Below are 17931 nucleotides of genomic sequence, written 5' to 3'. Positions count from 1 at the left end.
GAGCTGGCGGCATTGTCTTGTCGTTCACCTTACCTGTTAGCTTACAGAGCTAGGGTGGTTCTTTTTCCCTGTCGATTGTTCCTTCCAAAGGTCGTCTCTGATTTCCATTTGAATGAAGACATTGTGTTGCCTTCCCTATGTCCCAGGCCTAAACATTCTGAGGAAATTGCTCTGCATTCCCTGGATGTGGTTCGGGCAATCAGGGTGTACCTGGCAGCTATGGAGTCTTTTAGGGAGTCAGACTCACTATTTGTACTCATAGTCGGACCTCGAAAAGGGTTGGCCGCTTCTGCTAAGACCATTTCCAGATGGATCAGACAGACAGTGATTCAGGCCTATTCAATTAGGGGGCTGTTAAGGCACACTCTACTTGGGCGCTTATTGCCTCCTGGGCCTTCCGTCATCAGGCGTCAGTGATGCAGGTTTGCAGGCGGCCATCTGGTCGTCTGTGCACACTTTTTTACAATGTTTTTTAAAATGGATGTGTTGGCATCTGCGAATACTTCTTTTGGCCGCAAGGTTTTGCAGGCTCCTGTTTAGAGGACCTGGTCCTCTTTGAGGGTGTATTGTTTTTTTTTAGGTGAGCTCCAGTTGTTATGGTTGAGCTCCATGTTACCTGGTTGGCTATGCTTAGCCTTGGGAATTTTTATCTGCTGTTTTCCCACCCCTGATGTTTGACACTATGGGACATCCCAATGATTAAGAAGAATCAGGAGCTGTGTCCGTCAGTGAAGGAAAGAGAAAATGGGATTTTTGACTTACTGTAAAATCTATTTCTCTGATGTTCATTGACGGACCCATCACCTACCCTCTGTGGAGTTGGCTTTCTTCTGACACTGCTTGTAAAAAAACTATATAGAGTGTATAGCTGAGTGTGGGTGTACACTGTATACCCCCTGGGACTGTCCCTAGGCGTAGTCAAGATTTTTCCTGCCTAGTGTCCTACTCCTGTAGGGAGCAGTATAACCCAATATTTAAGAAGAATCAGGAGCTGTGTTCATCAATGAACATCAGAGAAATGGATTTTACGGTAAGTCAAAAATCCCATTATTTATTTTGCAAATTGTATTTCAATTATTTCTAGCCTACACTTATTAAAAAAGAAGTGTATGTGCTTGTGAAAAAAAAAAAGAAATTATACTCTCCTAGATGGTTGCAGCATTGATCCAATGCTGCATCTGTCCCCTGCTGGCTCTGAGACTGAGACTCTTTCAAGTAAGCTGTGTCTTGAACACAAGTCTTTCCTTTATATCTGGCACTGCTTTCTTGATCACATGCTTACTAAGGTTTGTTTCCGCCTTTTAACCCACTGATTGGAAAACTAAGATGCATCAACACGCTAATAAGTCATCAACTCAGCTCACTCTAGTTCTCTGTTACCACATGTGTATAAAGGAACATCTTATGGCTGCTAGCGCTGCTATTCCCTTCCCAATCTGAGTTATACTGTACAAAAAGTAGCTTAAAGGCTGATATCAGGACAAATTGAGATACGTATAATAGCTTTATGTAAAATATATTTTATTATTTTTGAATAAAGACCCAACTGTATGAAATTGCTTTTTATATCCTCCTGGAGTTTATCTATAAATTGGCTTGTATATGATTACCTGTCAACATGACTTTGGAGCACACGGGTGAATTCCAGCCTTGTTGATGGTACAAATGCCTTCTTTTTTTTTTTAGGGAGACAATCTATGGTAAAATGTGGGACCTCACATCTGACTTCTCCCGGGGAGACACAGCTTACACAAAATTGGCCCTTGATCGGCACACAGATACCACCTACTTCCAGGAACCTTGTGGGTGAGTTTTGATAGAGCATTCACTAAACAAGCTAACTGCTTAATAATGCTTCCTGTCCTCATGCATATATTCTGTACGACACGTCCAGTTGTCCTCTGAAATCTATTGCTTATGGTACCTATTCAAGAGTCACTAGGTGGAGGTGCATATGGCATTTAAATAAATTACTTGTAATGGGGATATTAAATATAAGTTCACCTTTTTGGAATATGTTACATGTTCCAACCATTTTTAGGGTGGAATATGTAACAAGTTCCAGCATCTGCAGTCTCTTCACCCCACCTCCCCCCCCCCCCCCTTCCCTGATCCCTCCTCTCCTCGCAAACGCTTCACAATTTGAAAACAGCAGGCTTCGCCCACACAACCATTGCATTTATACGCAGTTTCCTGTGAATTAATGCCTACAAGTACCATCAGCCATTGCGACTGATGGCTTGTAGTTTTGGTGAGCGCTCTCGTAGTCCATTGATTTTCCTGCTCTCAGGTAACTTCCTGTTTGTACCAGGTATGAGCAGACAACTATGCTGAGAGTCTGCAGGAGCATGGCATTGCACATGCACCCTTCCTAAATTTTCATATACAACAGTCAAATATAAAAAATAACAAGAAATTAAATATATAAGGACATGGCAAAAAAGTTTACAAAATATGTACTGACTGGATAAACACCATGGTTTTCATGAACAGATGCCCTTTAAAACATCTTTATTAACTTTATTACCAGCGTTTAACTGATTTGTTGTGTGTCTGTTAATTGCAGCATGCAGCTTTTCCATTGTCTGCGGCATGAAGGCACAGGAGGGCGCACCCTGTTGGTAGATGGCTTTCACGCTGCTGAACAAGTTCGTCAGCGTCACCTTAAAGACTTTGATCTCCTCTGTACTGTGCCGCTGAAACATGAATACATTGAAAATGTTGGATCGAGTCACAACCACATGGTGGGGATTGGACCAGTATTGAATGTTTATCCGTGGAATAAAGAGCTCTATATGATTAGGTGAGTGTCACCAGTAGAAAACAGGGAGAATGACAGATCACTAATTTTGTGTACATGCGGAGCTCGATTCTGCTGTGTGAAAACAGTCAACCTCATTAATTATTGTGTCTAAAGATTTACTTAAACAGAACTAAACCCTTCTATATTTTACAGCCACCCCCACCTGTGTTTATGATCGTGCTCTCTTTATACTGCTTTGCTACAAAAAGAGGCATGCTGGTTTTGTTTTTTGTTTACCAGTGTCTAGTCTCCCTGTGGGTGGTGGTATAACAAAAGGTTTAGGACTTCCTGTGGCAACAATCCAATTTTCTCTTTCCTTCATTGACGGACACAGCTCTCCAATATTCTGAACCATAGGGTTATATTGTCCCCTACAGGAGTAGGACACTAGGCAGAAAAAAAGACTAGGCTACTCTTATGGGCAGTCCTAGGTGGTATACAACCCTTCTCTGTTCCCTTCAGTTTTTTTTCTGCCTGGTCAGGAGTAAGGACCTAGTTCCCTGCTGGGATCTCTTGTCCTGGCTATTTTTCTTTTTAAATGGCTTTGTTTTTTTTCCTGTGAGATGTACAATTAACCTCCGGGCTGGGCAACAGGCTGGATAATCTAGATCCAGTGGTCACCCCAGTGTGGCCAGTGTGCGAGCGCAGACCACAGCTCCGCGCTAGGTCAGCCACTACATAGCCCCACTGGACAGGGGCTGGCTTTCGAGTTAAACGCCTCCCGAGTTCGCATGCGACCAAGTCTCGGCTCGATTTGCAGCACTCCTCCTGGTCGACAGCCCCCCCATTTAGTTGGCGAGGAGGTTCTGTCTGGGGCGGTGCCCGCCTGGTTCCTGGTATGGTGAGTAGCTGTCCCCTCTCTTCCCCTGGAGGGTTTTGGCATTTACGTTGGCCCCTCCCTGGAACAGTCGGTCCTGTGGGTTCCCTTCAAACCCCCCCCCCCCCTGCATGTTGGTGGTCCCTGTGCTTCATCTGGTTTTTCGTTGGTCTGACGTGCAAATAGAGCGGCACCCATGACAGAGGAGTCTCTGAACGGCGTTTTCATCTGTGGAAGCTCCTCCTTTTCCCCTGGTGCTGACTTTCCCTTTGGACGCCGCACATGGAGTAGTGCATTCCTGGTGGGGTGGTGAGTCTAATAAAAAGAACCCCCCCCCCCCCCCCCGCTTTCCCCTAACCTCATCTGTCTCCTCAGATCCTGAATCTGACTCGGCCGCCGCAGATGTGGCCCACCCTGCGGGGTCTGTAGCCACGCTCCCTGATTTATCAGATAGTGAGGATGATTCCTTCACTCCTGTAGTAAGGCATCTGGCTTAATATTCTTTGATCCTGGTCGGTAGGTTATATGGAAAGAAAACCAAGAAAAGAACAGTGCCCATCGAACTTGACGTGGCTTTAGACGCTTAGCAGACCTCAAGTACTCCAAATTTTTGTGATCCGTGTGTATAAATATGGGATGTGCTGCGCCTTCCAACAGGTACCTCCATTCCTCCAAAGCCGTTTTGATGGCTAGTAGTTCTCGATCCCCTACATCATAGTTCTTTTCAGCTGGGGAGAGTTTGCGTGAAAAGAAGGCTACAGCATGCATTAAATCTTTAAGACCCTGACGCTGTGAAACAACTGCCCCTACTGCTGTTTCAGAGGCATCCACTTCAAGTATGTAGGGAAGCGATGGATCAGGGTGGCTGAGAATAGGGGCTGAAGTGAATAATTTCTTTAAAGTTTCAAAGGCGGCTTGAGCCTCAGGGCTCCAGCGGAACCATTTGGTCAGTTGCGTGATTGGGGTAATGATAGCAGAGAAGCCTTTAATGAATCTCCGGTAAAAGTTTGCGAACCCCACAAAACGCTGTATCCCCTTCTTATCTGTAGGTGCAGGCCAGTCCAATATAGCAGAAACCTTTTGGGGGTCCATCTTAATTCCTGCTGTGGAAATCACCAACCCCAAGAACTGGATGCTCTGCTGCTCGAATTCACATTTTTCAGGTTTAGCATACAGTCCATGTTGGCGGAGCCCCCCCAAAACATGGTTGACATGTCTTCAGTGCAGGTCAAGGGACGTAGAGAAAATCAAGATGTCATCTAAGTACACGACTACAAAGATATCCATAAAGTCTCTGAACACATAATTTATAAGGTGCTGTAAGGTGGCAGGGGCATTGCAGAGGCCGAAGGGCATGACCAGATATTCGAAGTGGCCGAATCTGGCACAAAAGGCTGTCTTCCATTCATCTCCTTCGCGGATACGGACCAAGTTATAGTCCCCTCGCAAGTTGAACTTGGTAAAAATGGTTACGGACCTTAATCTCTGGAATAATTCAGGCATGAGGGGAAGGTGATAGCGGTTTTTAACCGTAATTTTATTTAATTCCCGGTAATCCACACATGGTCGCAGAGACTGGTCTTTCTTAGTAACAAAGAATATTCCCGCCCCTGCAGGAGAAGTAGATGGACGGATGAATCCCTTCGTTAGATTTTCATCAACATATTCCTTTAAGGCCTCTTGCTCATGCTCAGAGAGTGGAAATATTCGCCCGAAGGGGATCTTAGCCCCGGGAAATAGTTCAATCGGGCAGTCATATGGTCGATGTGGAGGGAGAGTGTCAGCCCCCTTTTTGCTGAAAACATCAACAAACCCATGATAGGCCTCAGGCACCAACTGGTGTATTTCAGGATCAGGGTCCGTGCATAACAGAGTTAATGAGGCGTCAGGGAATTCAGAAAAGCAGTGTTTTTGACAGTAGCGTGATTGGAAACTGACCTCTCCGGAACTCCAATCAATCTGAGGGTTATGGGCTTGAAGCCACGGTAGGCCCAAGATGATGGGAAATAATGGAGAAGAGATGGCATCCAGGTTTAATAACTCCTTATGTTTAGTAGGAGTAATCACGGGTAATGAGTAACTAGTCCTGATCTAAAACATGAGCCATCTGCCAGGTAGACAGAAAGTCCTTGAGTCTTGGGTCGCAGAGGAATTTGCTGCAGAGTGGCAAAGTTTAAGTCAATGAAACAACTGCATGCTCCAGAGTCAATAATGGCGTTAACTGAGATAGTTCCTTCCGGAAGCTGGAACAAGAGTGGGAGAGCTAGGTGAGTTGCATTAGCAGATAAAGTTGACAGGTTAGCAGGGAAGACAGGTGGACACTTACGCATATTAATGGCACAGGTCCGCACATAGTGGGCGGCTTCTCCGCAGTAAAGACATAGGTTGCCTAGTCAGAGGCGTTGTCACTCTTCAGGAGACAGCGCAGGGCGCATTAACCCAAGTCGCATTGGGTTCAGGGACATCTGATGTAGGGTTAATAGAACTTTAACTGGCTGGAGCTGAAGTGGTAAACGTAGGATGAGCTGGAACTGGAGCTCTAGCCATCATCCATGTAGGAAGAAACTGCTGGGAAGATCTTTCTGACCAACGCTCGCGGAGCCGACGGTCAATCTGGATAGCCAGGGTGATAAGGCCCTCCAAGGTATTAGGTACTCCAACCCGGGCTAACTCATCTTTAAGACCTTCTGACAATCCAAGGCGGAACTGGTGTCGCAGAGCTGCGTCATTCCATTTTGTATCCGCGCTCCAGCGTCTGAAGTCCGTGACATAGTTTTCAGCCGCTCTGCGGCCTTGCTGAAGCGCATGGAGAGCAGCCTCCGCCGTGACAGTTCGTTGGGGGTCATCGTACAGCTGAGCCATTGCGTCAAAGAAAGATGACATAGCATGAATCTTAGCACTATTTTCCTCGAGCAGCCGGTGGGCCCAGGTTTGGGGTTCCCCTTCAAGTAAGGAAATAATGAATCCTACTTTAGTGGATTCCAGAGAGAAAGTCCGGGGTTGCAGGGCGAAGTATAACTGGCATGCATTGCGAAATGCCCTGAATTTGCTTCAATCCCCCGAGAACCTTTCAGGTGTAGGAACCCTGGGTTCAGGTGGTAGCATCATCACAGAGGGTGCGGTAGTAGTCAGCGTTGGTGCAGGAGAGGGAGCTGTGGTAGGTTCTGCAGAGGTGGCTAAAGACTGCACACGTTCCTCCAGCTGGACGTAGCCTTCCTGCAGGGACTTGACGGCTTGGTTGAGGGCTGTGAGATGTTGACAGATCTTGTCCATTGGAGAGGTCCCTCTTGCAGGCTCAGACAGCCATGTACTGTCACGTACCTTGTAGCAGAGCCTAACATGCAGAGGGAGACCTCTCATACAGCCCTGGCTCAAGCACCACTATAGTTGCAACAGTGGATGCGAGAGCGCAGTGAGGTAAGAGTGCCTGCCCTGGTCTTCTGTTGGCAGTTGAGAAGAGTAGCTGATAAGTCACTGAACGCGGTTGGATTGCTGAGCAGCCGGAAGAAGCAGGTACAGAGGTGCGGATGCACAGCGGATGCAGGACAGCGTCTCCAGGCACTGGAAGGAGCTGGATGGGCAAAGACTGGAGCAGGGTCAGACAAGCTAGTTTCAGACACAGGTAATCACATACAGTTCAAGCAGCAGGCAGAGAATAGTCTGTGTACAGGCAGGGGTTGGCAGCAGGATATCAGGCAGGAAGCAGGTATAACAGAGTCAAGGCAAGCCGGGGTCAGGACTGGAGATAGCAACGAAGTCAGGCAAGCCAGGTCAATACAGGAATCAATACAAACACAGGAACAGAACTCAAGGTAAAGCTGCAGATCAGACAGCAAAGACACAGTGCTGCTGAGGTGTTTAAATAAGGCAGCCTGTTGCCAATTACTGAAATTAGTCTGTACTTAGTTAACCCTTAGGTGGCAGACCCATGGCACACCTGGAGTGCCTGGGCGGCCACGGAAGTGGCCGAGATTCTGCCTTGGGTGCATGTTCCAGCTCTCTCCGCTGTTCACCTTCCTGAAGTGGAGAACTGGCAGGCAGACTATCTGAGTCGTCAGTCCTTGGATCAGGGGGAATGGTCCCTGCATCCGGAGGTCTTTCGCCTCCTGTGTGCCCGGTGGGGGACACCGGGCATGGATCTGTTCGCGTCTCATCTCAACATAAAGGTAGAAATTTTCTAGGCCAGGGCTCGAGATCCTCTGGCAGACGCCACGGTCACGTTGGTGGTGCCTTGGCACCAGTATCAACTGATTTATGCCTTTCCCCCCGATTCATCTGTTGTCCAGGTTCCTCCGCAGGTTAGCATTGGAACAGGTGCAAGTGATTCTGGTGGCCCCAGACTGGCCTCGTCTGTCTTGGTACGCAGATCTCGTAAAGATGGTCGTCGAGCCTCTGAGAGAAGATCTGCTGTCTCAAGGGCCAATCTTCCACCCTGCTTTACGGTCTCTGGCTTTGATGGCATGGCGGTTGAAGGCCAGGTGTTGAGAGACAGAGGTCTCCCTGATGCTATTTTTCCTACCTTGCTGAGAGCTTGGAAGGCTTCCTCCAGAAAGATTTATCATCATACCTGGAAGGCGTACTTTGCCTGGTGTGAGTCGCAAGGGTTGCATCCTCGCTCCTTTTCGGTGGCGAGGGTCCTAGCTTTTTTTGCAGATAGGTGTGGAACAGGTTTTGGCGTTATGCACGAATAAAGGTCAGGTGTCGGCCTTGGCCATTTTCTTCCAGCGTCCCTTCGCGACCAATTCCCTGATTCGCACCTTTATTCAAGGGGTGCGTCATCTGGTTCCCCGCGGAGGGCCCATTTGCCTCCATGGGATTTGAATATGGTTTTGTCTGTTTTGCAATGACCTCCCTTTGAAAATAGCAGAGAAATATCTCTGCCTGTGTTGTCCCAGAAAGTTGCTTTTCTGGTGGCTATCACCTCTGCTCGCAGAGTGTCTGAATTGGCGGCTTTGTCCTGCTGTTCGCCTTATCTGGTCGTTCTGCGACCCAACCAGTCTTTTCTCCCTAAGGTGGTGTCTACTTTCCACCTCAATGAAGATATTGTTTTGCCTTTGCTTTGTGCGAAGCCTAAGCATCCCTAGGAATTCGCTTTGCATTCGTTGGATGTGGTTCGGGCAATCAGGGTTTACCTGTCGGCCACGGAATCCTTTAGGAAATCTGATTCCCTGTTTCCCTGTCCTTCCTGAGGGACCTCAGAAGGGTTCGGCTGTGTCCGCTGCAACCATTTCTAAATGGATCAGACAGATTATTGTTCGGGCCTATTCACTAAAAGTTCAGGTGCCTCCTTTCCCTGTTAGGACACATTCTACTAGAACTATGAGTGCCTCTTGGGCTTTTCGCCATCAGGCTTCTGTGGCTCAGGTGTGCAAAGTGGCGACCTGGTCATCTGTGCACTTTTACAAAATTCTACAAGATTGACATGATGGCATCCTCGGATGCTTCCTTTGGCCGCAAAGTTTTGAGCGCTGCGGTTTGTTGAAGAGACATGTTTTTTCTCTTCTTGGGGTGAATTTTTGTTCTGGGGTTAGCTCCTGTTTGGTTGAGCTTCTGTTGCCCTGTTGGCTAAGTTTGGTTCTGGCCTTGTTGACACGTTACCATTTTGTTTGTTGCGTCTCTTCCCATCCCTCACACCTGCACTGCTTTGGGACATCCCAATAGTGATGAAACTTGGAAGGGCTGCATCTGTCAGAGGACGTAAGAGAAAATAGAATTTTTGTAAGAACTTGCTGTAAAATTATTTTCTTTGAGTCCTCTGACAGATGCAGCCCCTGCCCCTCTATTTTGGGGTTGGTTGTCTTCTGTTTACACAGGGCTCCATGTTAGCTTAGATCATGTGTGGCAAGCATTAAAATGTGAAAAATTTGGCGGGAGCAGGGGGACACAACAAAATCATGAAAAGGCAAAATAATTTAAGACTGCATTCAAGGTACAAAAATCTATATACCCTTATATTATAGCAGGACCAAAAATATGTTAAAAAAGTTGTTTTTTGTACTTTAGGTGAGCAGGAGGAGCTTGATGCTCCTTTTGACTTGATTTGTAGTATAACCCAGCCTCCAGTTGTAAAAATTCTGTTGATTATAGTGCTCAGTAGCTCAAGCTGACCTATTCTGTACAACACAAGTAAAGTTAGTATGTAAAGCAGACTTGAGTCCGTCATGAATGTTGAGTCTAAACATCCATATTATCCCTATTCACATGTAAATTATGTCAAAGACAGACAGAGGCGCCTCTAAGTGTAGACTTTATGCAACAAGTTTAATGAATAAAATTATGCACTCACGTTAGTAAGTATATATTCATGCCCATAAAACAAAGTTCCATTGTGGAGAAGTGTACATCATCCGATCATGGACATCCGTCCTGCTGGAGCCAAAATCCTTTCACCTTGGCCGGCTTGTACTGCAAAGTTAGAACCAGGAAGTAGGCTCGGTGTATTTGCTAGACAGCGAGGCTTGGTGGATAGTCGAACCTGGATGATGTCATCTGCATGCGACGCGTTTCCGAGTATGCTTGCTGCCTGGGGGAGGGCAGCCGTGCTCCTTGTTCACGGCAAGTAAGGCAGCAAGCACGCTCGGAAACGCGTCGCATGCAGATGACATCATCCAGGTTCGACTCTTCACCAAGCCTCGCTGTCAAGCAAATACACCGTACAAGCCAGCCACGGCGAAAGGATTTTGGCTCCAGCAGGACGGATGTCCATGCTCGGATGATGTACACTTCTCCACACTGGAACTTTGTTTTATGGGCATGAATATATACTTACTAACGTGAGTGCATCATTTTATTGATTAAACCTGTTGCATAAAGTCTACACTTAGAGGCGCTTCTGTCTGTCTTTGTTTTAGCCCTGTGGAACCCCTGGCTTTTGGTTTCTGAATGGCTGCCCTACATGGTGGACTTTTTCTCCCCCTATGCCATTAATGACTTTTAACTCTATGGACTTTTGGTTCGATATGTGATCAAGCACCTGTTAACATTGTGTATACATGTAAATTATGTGATTAGGGATGCTGAGGTTTCCCTTTACCCCTGTGAGGGTTTGTACTGTGTGACTCACTCTATTGCTTTCTAGAGCAATAAGATATTTATGACAAGGAACTGTATAGATGAAAGACTAGGAGTAGCTTAGACTTTCCTGAGTAGGGCCAAAACACATGCTATCAGGAGAAGGGAAGGGTTTTAAAGCTGAACTCCATTCTGGTACCAATTAAAAAAGCCCTGTATTTATTAATTTATATATAAATGTATTTTATTAAAGGTAATGTAAGTACCTGTTTTTGACCTGGTATCAGCCTCTTGCAGTCCCTGTACAGTAGATCTCAGACTGAAAAAGAGAGCTGTGCTAGCAATAAACATGCAGATAGTAAAAAAGAGCAGAGTGACAAAGAGATGAGCTCTGCTTTCTGCTGCTGCTTCTTTCACTCTCCAGTCACATGGGAAGGAGTAAGACCTGTAATTGCTACTTAAAGGATAAGTTCACTTTTTTGAAAAAAATAATAAATGCACATTTTTTTGCAGGTTATAAAATCTGCATGTACCGTATATACTCGAGTATAAACCGACCCGAGTATAAGCCGAGACCCCTAGTTTTACCACAAAAAGATGGGAAAAATCATTGACTCGAGTATAAGCCTAGGGTGAGAATGCAGGGCGGCGGGCATGGTGCAGGAGAATGCAGGGTGACTGGCATGGTGCAGGAGAATGCAGGGTACTGGCATGGTACAGGAGAATGCAGGGTACTGGCATGGTACAGGAGAATGCAGGGTACTGGCATGGTACAGGAGAATGCAGGGTACTGGCATGGTACAGGAGAATGCAGGGTACTGGCATGGTGCAGGAGAATGCAGGGTACTGGCATGGTGCAGGAGATTGCAGGGTACTGGCATGGTGCAGGAGAATGCAGGGTACTGGCATGGTGCAGGAGATTGCAGGGTACTGGCATGGTGCAGGAGATTGCAGGGTACTGGCATGGTGCAGGAGATTGCAGGGTACTGGCATGGTATTAGAGGATCCGGGGTTGTGGGCATACTACAGAAGATGCAGTGCTGTGGGCATGGTACAGGTGGACCATGCCCGCAGCACTGCATCCCTCGTAGTGTGCCTGCAGCCCATGGCAGGTAGTGAAGCTGTTTCGCTTACCTGTTCCAGAGGCGCCTTCATTTTAAAAATGGCGCCGCCCGGCGCCGACACGTCATTGCGCACGCGCCGCCGCCGCTCGTATACTTTCGGCTATTCCCGGCCTCTCCCGAGCGGCGCCGGGAATAGCCGAAATTACACGAGCGGCGGCGGCGCGTGCGCGGTAACATGTATGCGACGGGCGGCGCCATTTTTAAACCTTAATCCCGTCGGAGAGGACATTTTTTTCCTTGACTCGAGTATAAGCCGAGGGGGACGTTTTCAGCAAAAAAAAAAATGTGCTGAAAAACTCGGCTTATACTCGAGTATATACGGTATTTATTTATTTATTCTTGGAGCCTGTAAAGCATTGCACCAGTGATCAGCAGATCCACGACGCCATTGTAGTTGGTACAAGCCGACAGCTGCAACGGCTGCAGGACCTTGTAGTTTTCCATTCACAGGAAACTGTGTATGATGAGCGTGGCCAGTTGGATGGAACCCCGCTTAGTCACGTTTTTTAAAATGTGACTTCTAGTTGAGGGGAGAAGATCCCCGATAGCTGTCAGATTGAGGAGGTGCACAGGGAATGTTATCCTTTAACAACAGCAGAGAAAAATCAGGTATCCTGCCCTACCAGAAAAGGCTGTGTCGTATGATAAGGAAAATAAATTATCAAGCGCCCAGCACCTCAAGGGTTAAATAAAACTACAATAGGGGAATAAGACAATGCTGCTGGTCCACTGTAGATGCACTACATAAAGGTATATAACAAGGATAGTGATCATCGCAGATTCTTATATTTCCCAGACAGACTAAATCTATTATGTCTCCCAAGGAAAAAGTGCGAGTGCAAAAATATGATGTAAACACCCACAAAACCTAATAAACATGTTCAACTGTTTGTGGAATCCAACAATTCATAAATAAATAATATTAAAATGTACAGTGCAAGCCACAAAATTCTAACAATTCATAAATAAACCAATCAATGATATTTGAGTGTATAGTGCAAAAATGCAAAAAACAGCCAGCTTCCTGGCAAATATATATAAAGTGGAAAAATAGGAAAACTTCAACTAGCCATCTGATATGTCCTTAAAATAAAAAGTGCAAGTGCATATATGACCTTATACATAAAATGATATACTAATATAAGTAGGTGATCAATAGTAGTGAATTCAGAAAAAATCTTTTAATGATAAATGAATCTCAAGCAAGGCTTAGGACACCAAAGAGAAACACCGCTTTGAGGAGATGCACGCTCGCGGCTAGGCTTTAGAGAGCCTGAGTGGTGCTGTTTTAAAACACCGGATATCCTAGTGTCGGGCAGACACTTTTCTAGTGAGTGTATCCATTATTTTGTTTAAATAAATGAATTTTAAACCAATTTGTGCTATGTGTGTACATTTCTTCTCCTTCCCCTCCATGTATATACCGGGGTAATCCTCATGAGGAACTGGACCATCAGGCTGAATATTGATTAATAAAGCGTGAGTGCTGGTTCTAACCAGCTTGATTTCTGGTGAGTCCATTAGGGGGAAAAGGTGGTGCACAGATGGTGGGATCCCCACGTGTGAACACTGAGAACACGCAATTACTGGAATTTGGCACTTTTCTGCACATTTTCACTTTTTTCACTTGGGAGGATTTATTATGAACTATTCTCATGGACTAATTGCTATATGATATATGTATTAGTTCACCTATTTATAGTTGATTTATTTATTTATTCATCTATATACACTAATTTAGTGTGGCACTATATACTGTCACAAGGAAGTTGGTTTGAGATTAATTTATCATTGAGAGATTTTTTTTCTGAATTCACTGCTATTGATCACCTACTTATATTAGTACGGTATATCATTTTATGTATAAGGTCATATATGTACATGCACTTTTTATTTCAAGGATATATCGGACTGCTAGTTGAAGTTTTCCTATTTTTGCACTTTATATATATATATATTTGCCAGAAAGCTGGCTGTTTTTTGCATTTTTGCACTATACACTCAAATATCATTGTTTTTTTTATGAATTGTTAGATTTTTGTGGCTTGCACCATACACTTTAATATTATTTATTTATGAATTGTTGGATTCCACAAAATGTTGAACATATTTATTAGGTGTTGTGGGTGTTTACATCATATTTTTGCACTCGCACTTTTTCCTTGGGTTACATAATTGATTTAGTCTGTCTGGGAAATATAAGAATCAGCGCTGATCATTATCCTTGTTATGTGTTGTATGGTTGAACTGTGTACATTTCAGGGCTGGATGGATAGTAATATAAATCATTTGGCAGGTAAAATAGTTCTCAAAAATTATGTGTATTTCATTTTTTTTTTTTTTTAGCAGTTTGCCTAAAGTTAAAAATTGTGGCTAATATTTGCTGTCCCTTAAAAGCTGGGAGCTCTGATTTATATCTATTCTTTTTTGAATACTGCTTTTTGAAGTCACAGGAGTACATTTACCTTCGTTCTCCTGTGACCCAGAGTCCGCTATTGCCCGCTATTGGCTGATAGGGCAGAGTTATGCCAGTCTCGGAAAGGATCCTGATAATATTGTCGTGATCCACTTGGCTGTCTGATTAACAGCTGCCTTTGCCTTTCAAAGCCCTGCTGGAAGTGGGAGCCAGCTGTGTCCAACCCTGCCTCAACCTGGCGCTCCACTGAGTGCTGCAGGACCAAAGGGGAATGCAGTGACTGACAGTTGCATCATGACACTGATATTGCAGTATGAAGGTGAGTAGGTAGTTTGTTTTTTTTTTACTTATCCCATACTACTTTAACTTTAGAAAATAAAAACTGCATAGCGCATGTTTAATACAGGAAAAAGACCTGTTACTTTAACAAAAAAAAAAACCTTTTTTTCAGATACAACAACTATGATCGTGCTGTCATCAACACAGTGCCCCATGATTTAGTGCATCGATGGTATTCTGCACACAGAATCCTAACCAATGAGCTGAGGAGGCCTGAAAATGAGCTATGGGTAAAACTGAAACCAGGCAAGGTATGTTAAATGAGATCAAAGAAAAGTTTCCTGTATACGGCAAAAAAGAGTTTCACCACTGAACCATTTCCTATTACTAAGCAATTTATCATTTCGCTGAACTACGTATTTGCTGGTGTATTAATGGAACTTTCACTAGGTAACATTCACCATACTTACACATTCACTGGTTAAAAAAACATTTGCCAACGTATGCTTCCCAGTGGAGAAAGGTAGTTTCTGTAACATTGGCCCCGGGTGGATGTTCTGTTATCTGCTTTTCTGTTGAACACTGTTGAAATCACATTCATTCAGGCTGAGATGTAAAACTGTATTTTATAATGAAAATGTAATGATTGCTTATGGAGAATGCTAAATATGTTTGTCCCATCCCAAGAATAGCCCAATTCGCAAAGCATGGTTATTGGTTTCTAAATTCTTCAGTATCTCCAGTGCTCAGTAAAGGTTTTAGCAAGAAGGGGCTTATTTGCCCAGGTAAACTGATTTTCTCTTTCGTTCATTGACAGACAAAGCTCCTGATTCTTCTTAACCATTGGGTTATATTGCCCCCTACATGAGAAGAACACTAGGCAGGAAAAAGCTTGACTACGCCTATGGGCAGTCCCAGGGGGTATACACCCACTCTCAGCTATAGGCACTCGGGTCCTGGCAATTTTTTTCATTTTAAATGGATTTTTTTTCCTCTTTTATTATTTTGTTCCTGTGAGAACTATAATCAAGTGATGGAGTAGGCAACGAACTGGATAATATAGATCCTTAGCGTCCCCCTAGTCCGGCCAGTGAGCATGTGCAGACCGCAGCTCCGCACTAGGTCGGCCGTGACATAGCCCTACTGGACGGGGGCTGGCTTGCTAGTTAAACATCTCGCGAGGACGCATACGAACTAGCTTTGGCCTGTTTTGCAGCGTTTCCTTCTGGCTGAAAGCACCCACATTACAAGCAGTGCCCACCCTGTTCCTGGTAGGGTAATTAGCTGTCCCCCCACTACCCCTGGAGAGTTTTAGGGTGGACACGGGCCCCTCCCTGGGATGGTCAGACCCCCGGGATCCTCTACCTTCCCCCCAGCCCCTCTAAGATTTCAGTCACTGTTGGTCTTTCTCCCCCACAGGTGATAAGCTTGCTTTGCCACATGCTCTTAAGGGGGGCTGGTTGGAGTTGCTGATGACTGGGCTGCTGACCGAGTTTTCCTGTTGAGCAATGGGGGGTTGAGCAGGTTTCCCTGCCATCCTAAGGGTTGGTGACTAGGGCAGGGATGTCCTCTGGGCTCCCTGCGGCGGTTGTTTGGCTCGGGGAGCAGATGTTTTTACCATCCGCAGGTACGCGCCTCACACGGCCGGATACGGACAAAAATTTACACCGCGGCTTTGCAGCCATTGGGGGGGCGGCCCCAGTGCGTGTAGCTGAAGCCCCCACTCTTCCTCTGGGCATCTGCCAGGCTGAGGATCTGTGCAATTGCGGCTGGGCCCCCACAAAAATGTATGCTTGCGCCCTGTTGGTCCATATTTTCAGCTTGGCACCTCCTTTGGACCATGTGGCGATGTAGGGGCGCTTCATTTTTAATGATAGTCTTGCCCCCATTATTGTGTGGAATATTAGCGAGGGTACCCTGTAGGCAGTGGCGTCGGCAGGGGGGGGCTGACCTGGGCTATAGCCCCGAGTGTGCTCCCCAAAAGCCCCGGGTCTCCTGTTGCTTTTTTAAAATGATTAGCCCCGAGTCCCAAAGCCTGGGTTTGGCCGAGAACTCGGGCTACATTCCTCAGCAGTGTAAGATTTATAAAGCACAAACAATGATTGGTGGGCAATCCGGGGCAGCCGCAAGGAGAGTGAATGCAGCTGTCAAGTTTCAGCATTGATGTCGGGTGTGGGCGGGGCCGGTATGCCACGCCCACCTTCCTCCCCAGACAGCTTCTGTTTCTCTATGCACGGAACAATGGGGCGGAGCCCCGCATACCGGTCCCGCCCACACCCGAAATCAATGCTACTTGACAGCGGCAATCACTCTCCTTCCTTGCGGCTGCCCCAGATCGCCCACCAATCACTGGATGCAGTGGCGTAAAGGGCACTGTGTAAACCGCAGGCAGTGGCAGCTCCTTCAGTCCGGGGACTAGCGGGGGCGGAGCCGCGGCGGGAAGGGGGCGGGGCCTCGGCGGGAAGAAGGGGCGGAGCCTCGGCGGGAAGAAGGTGAGTGCCCATTGCTCAAGTGTGTGTGCTGGGTAGGAGAGGGATGGGGAAGCTGCATATAGAGGAATTCATCTTTCCCTATTCTTTCTGCAGCTGCTGAATAACCCTCCTGCAGGAAGAATAGGGGAAGATCAATTCCTCTATATGCAGCTGCCCCATCCCCTCCTATACAACTTCTTTTGCTGGCTCACCAGTGCTCTTAACCCCCCCCCTCCAGTGTTCTAATCCCCCCTCAGTGCTCTTATTCCCCCCCCACTCGGTGCTCTTATCCCCCCCCCCACCCTCAGTGCTCTTATCCCCGACTCAGTGCTCTTATCCCCGACTCAGTGCTCTTATCCCAGACTCAGTGCTCTTAACCCCCCCACCCAGTGCACTGGACTGCCCCCTGTTCTTTAGCCCTCCCCCGGTGCTCTTCAGCTCCCCACTGTGCTTTTCATCTCCCTCCCCCCTATGCTCCCTGTCCCCCCCGTGCTCTCCACCCCCTGCGCCTTCCAACCCCCCTGCAATGCTTTCCAAACCCCCTCTTAATACTCTCCAGTCCCCCACCCCCACCCCACCGTGCCCTTCAGCTCCTCCAGTGCTCTCTTCTTCGCCTGTGCTCTCCGGCCCCCCTAGTGCTCTTCTATCTTCTATCATGTCCTCAGTCTCTGACCATCTCCTGTATCATGTCCTCAGTCTCTGACCATCTCCTGTATCATGTCCTCAGTCTCTGACCATCTCCTGTATCATCTCTGCAGTCTCTGACTGTCTCCTGAACCATGTCTGCAGTCTCTGACCATCTTCTGTAACATGTCCTCAGTCTCTGACCATCTCCTGTATCATGTCCTCAGTCTCTGACCATCTCCTGTATCATGTCCTCAGTCTCTGACCATCTCCTGTAACATGTCCTTAGTCTCTGACCATCTTCTGTAACATGTCCTCAGTCTCTGACCATCTCCTGTATCATGTCCTCAGTCTCTGACCATCTCCTGTAACATGTCCTTAGTCTC

General features: G+C 46.5%; 1 protein-coding gene across 2 annotated transcripts in view; it reads left to right on the top strand.

Annotated features, from left to right (window-relative positions):
- TMLHE (trimethyllysine hydroxylase, epsilon) overlaps window positions 1-17931 on the top strand; it is a 122997-nt gene that overhangs the window by 83077 nt on the left and 21989 nt on the right. For both annotated transcript variants that reach the window (XM_082262682.1, XM_082262683.1), the window contains exons 6-8: window positions 1687-1806; window positions 2567-2803; window positions 14623-14761. In XM_082262682.1, coding sequence (XP_082118808.1) covers window positions 1687-1806; window positions 2567-2803; window positions 14623-14761 — 496 coding nt within the window. The remainder of the gene's footprint in view (window positions 1-1686; window positions 1807-2566; window positions 2804-14622; window positions 14762-17931) is intronic.

The sequence above is a fragment of the Pelophylax lessonae genome, assembly GCF_965119305.1.
Source record: "Pelophylax lessonae genome assembly, chromosome: 7".
Lineage (NCBI taxonomy): Eukaryota > Metazoa > Chordata > Amphibia > Anura > Ranidae > Pelophylax > Pelophylax lessonae.
This window is presented reverse-complemented; position numbering and strand designations above follow the sequence as displayed.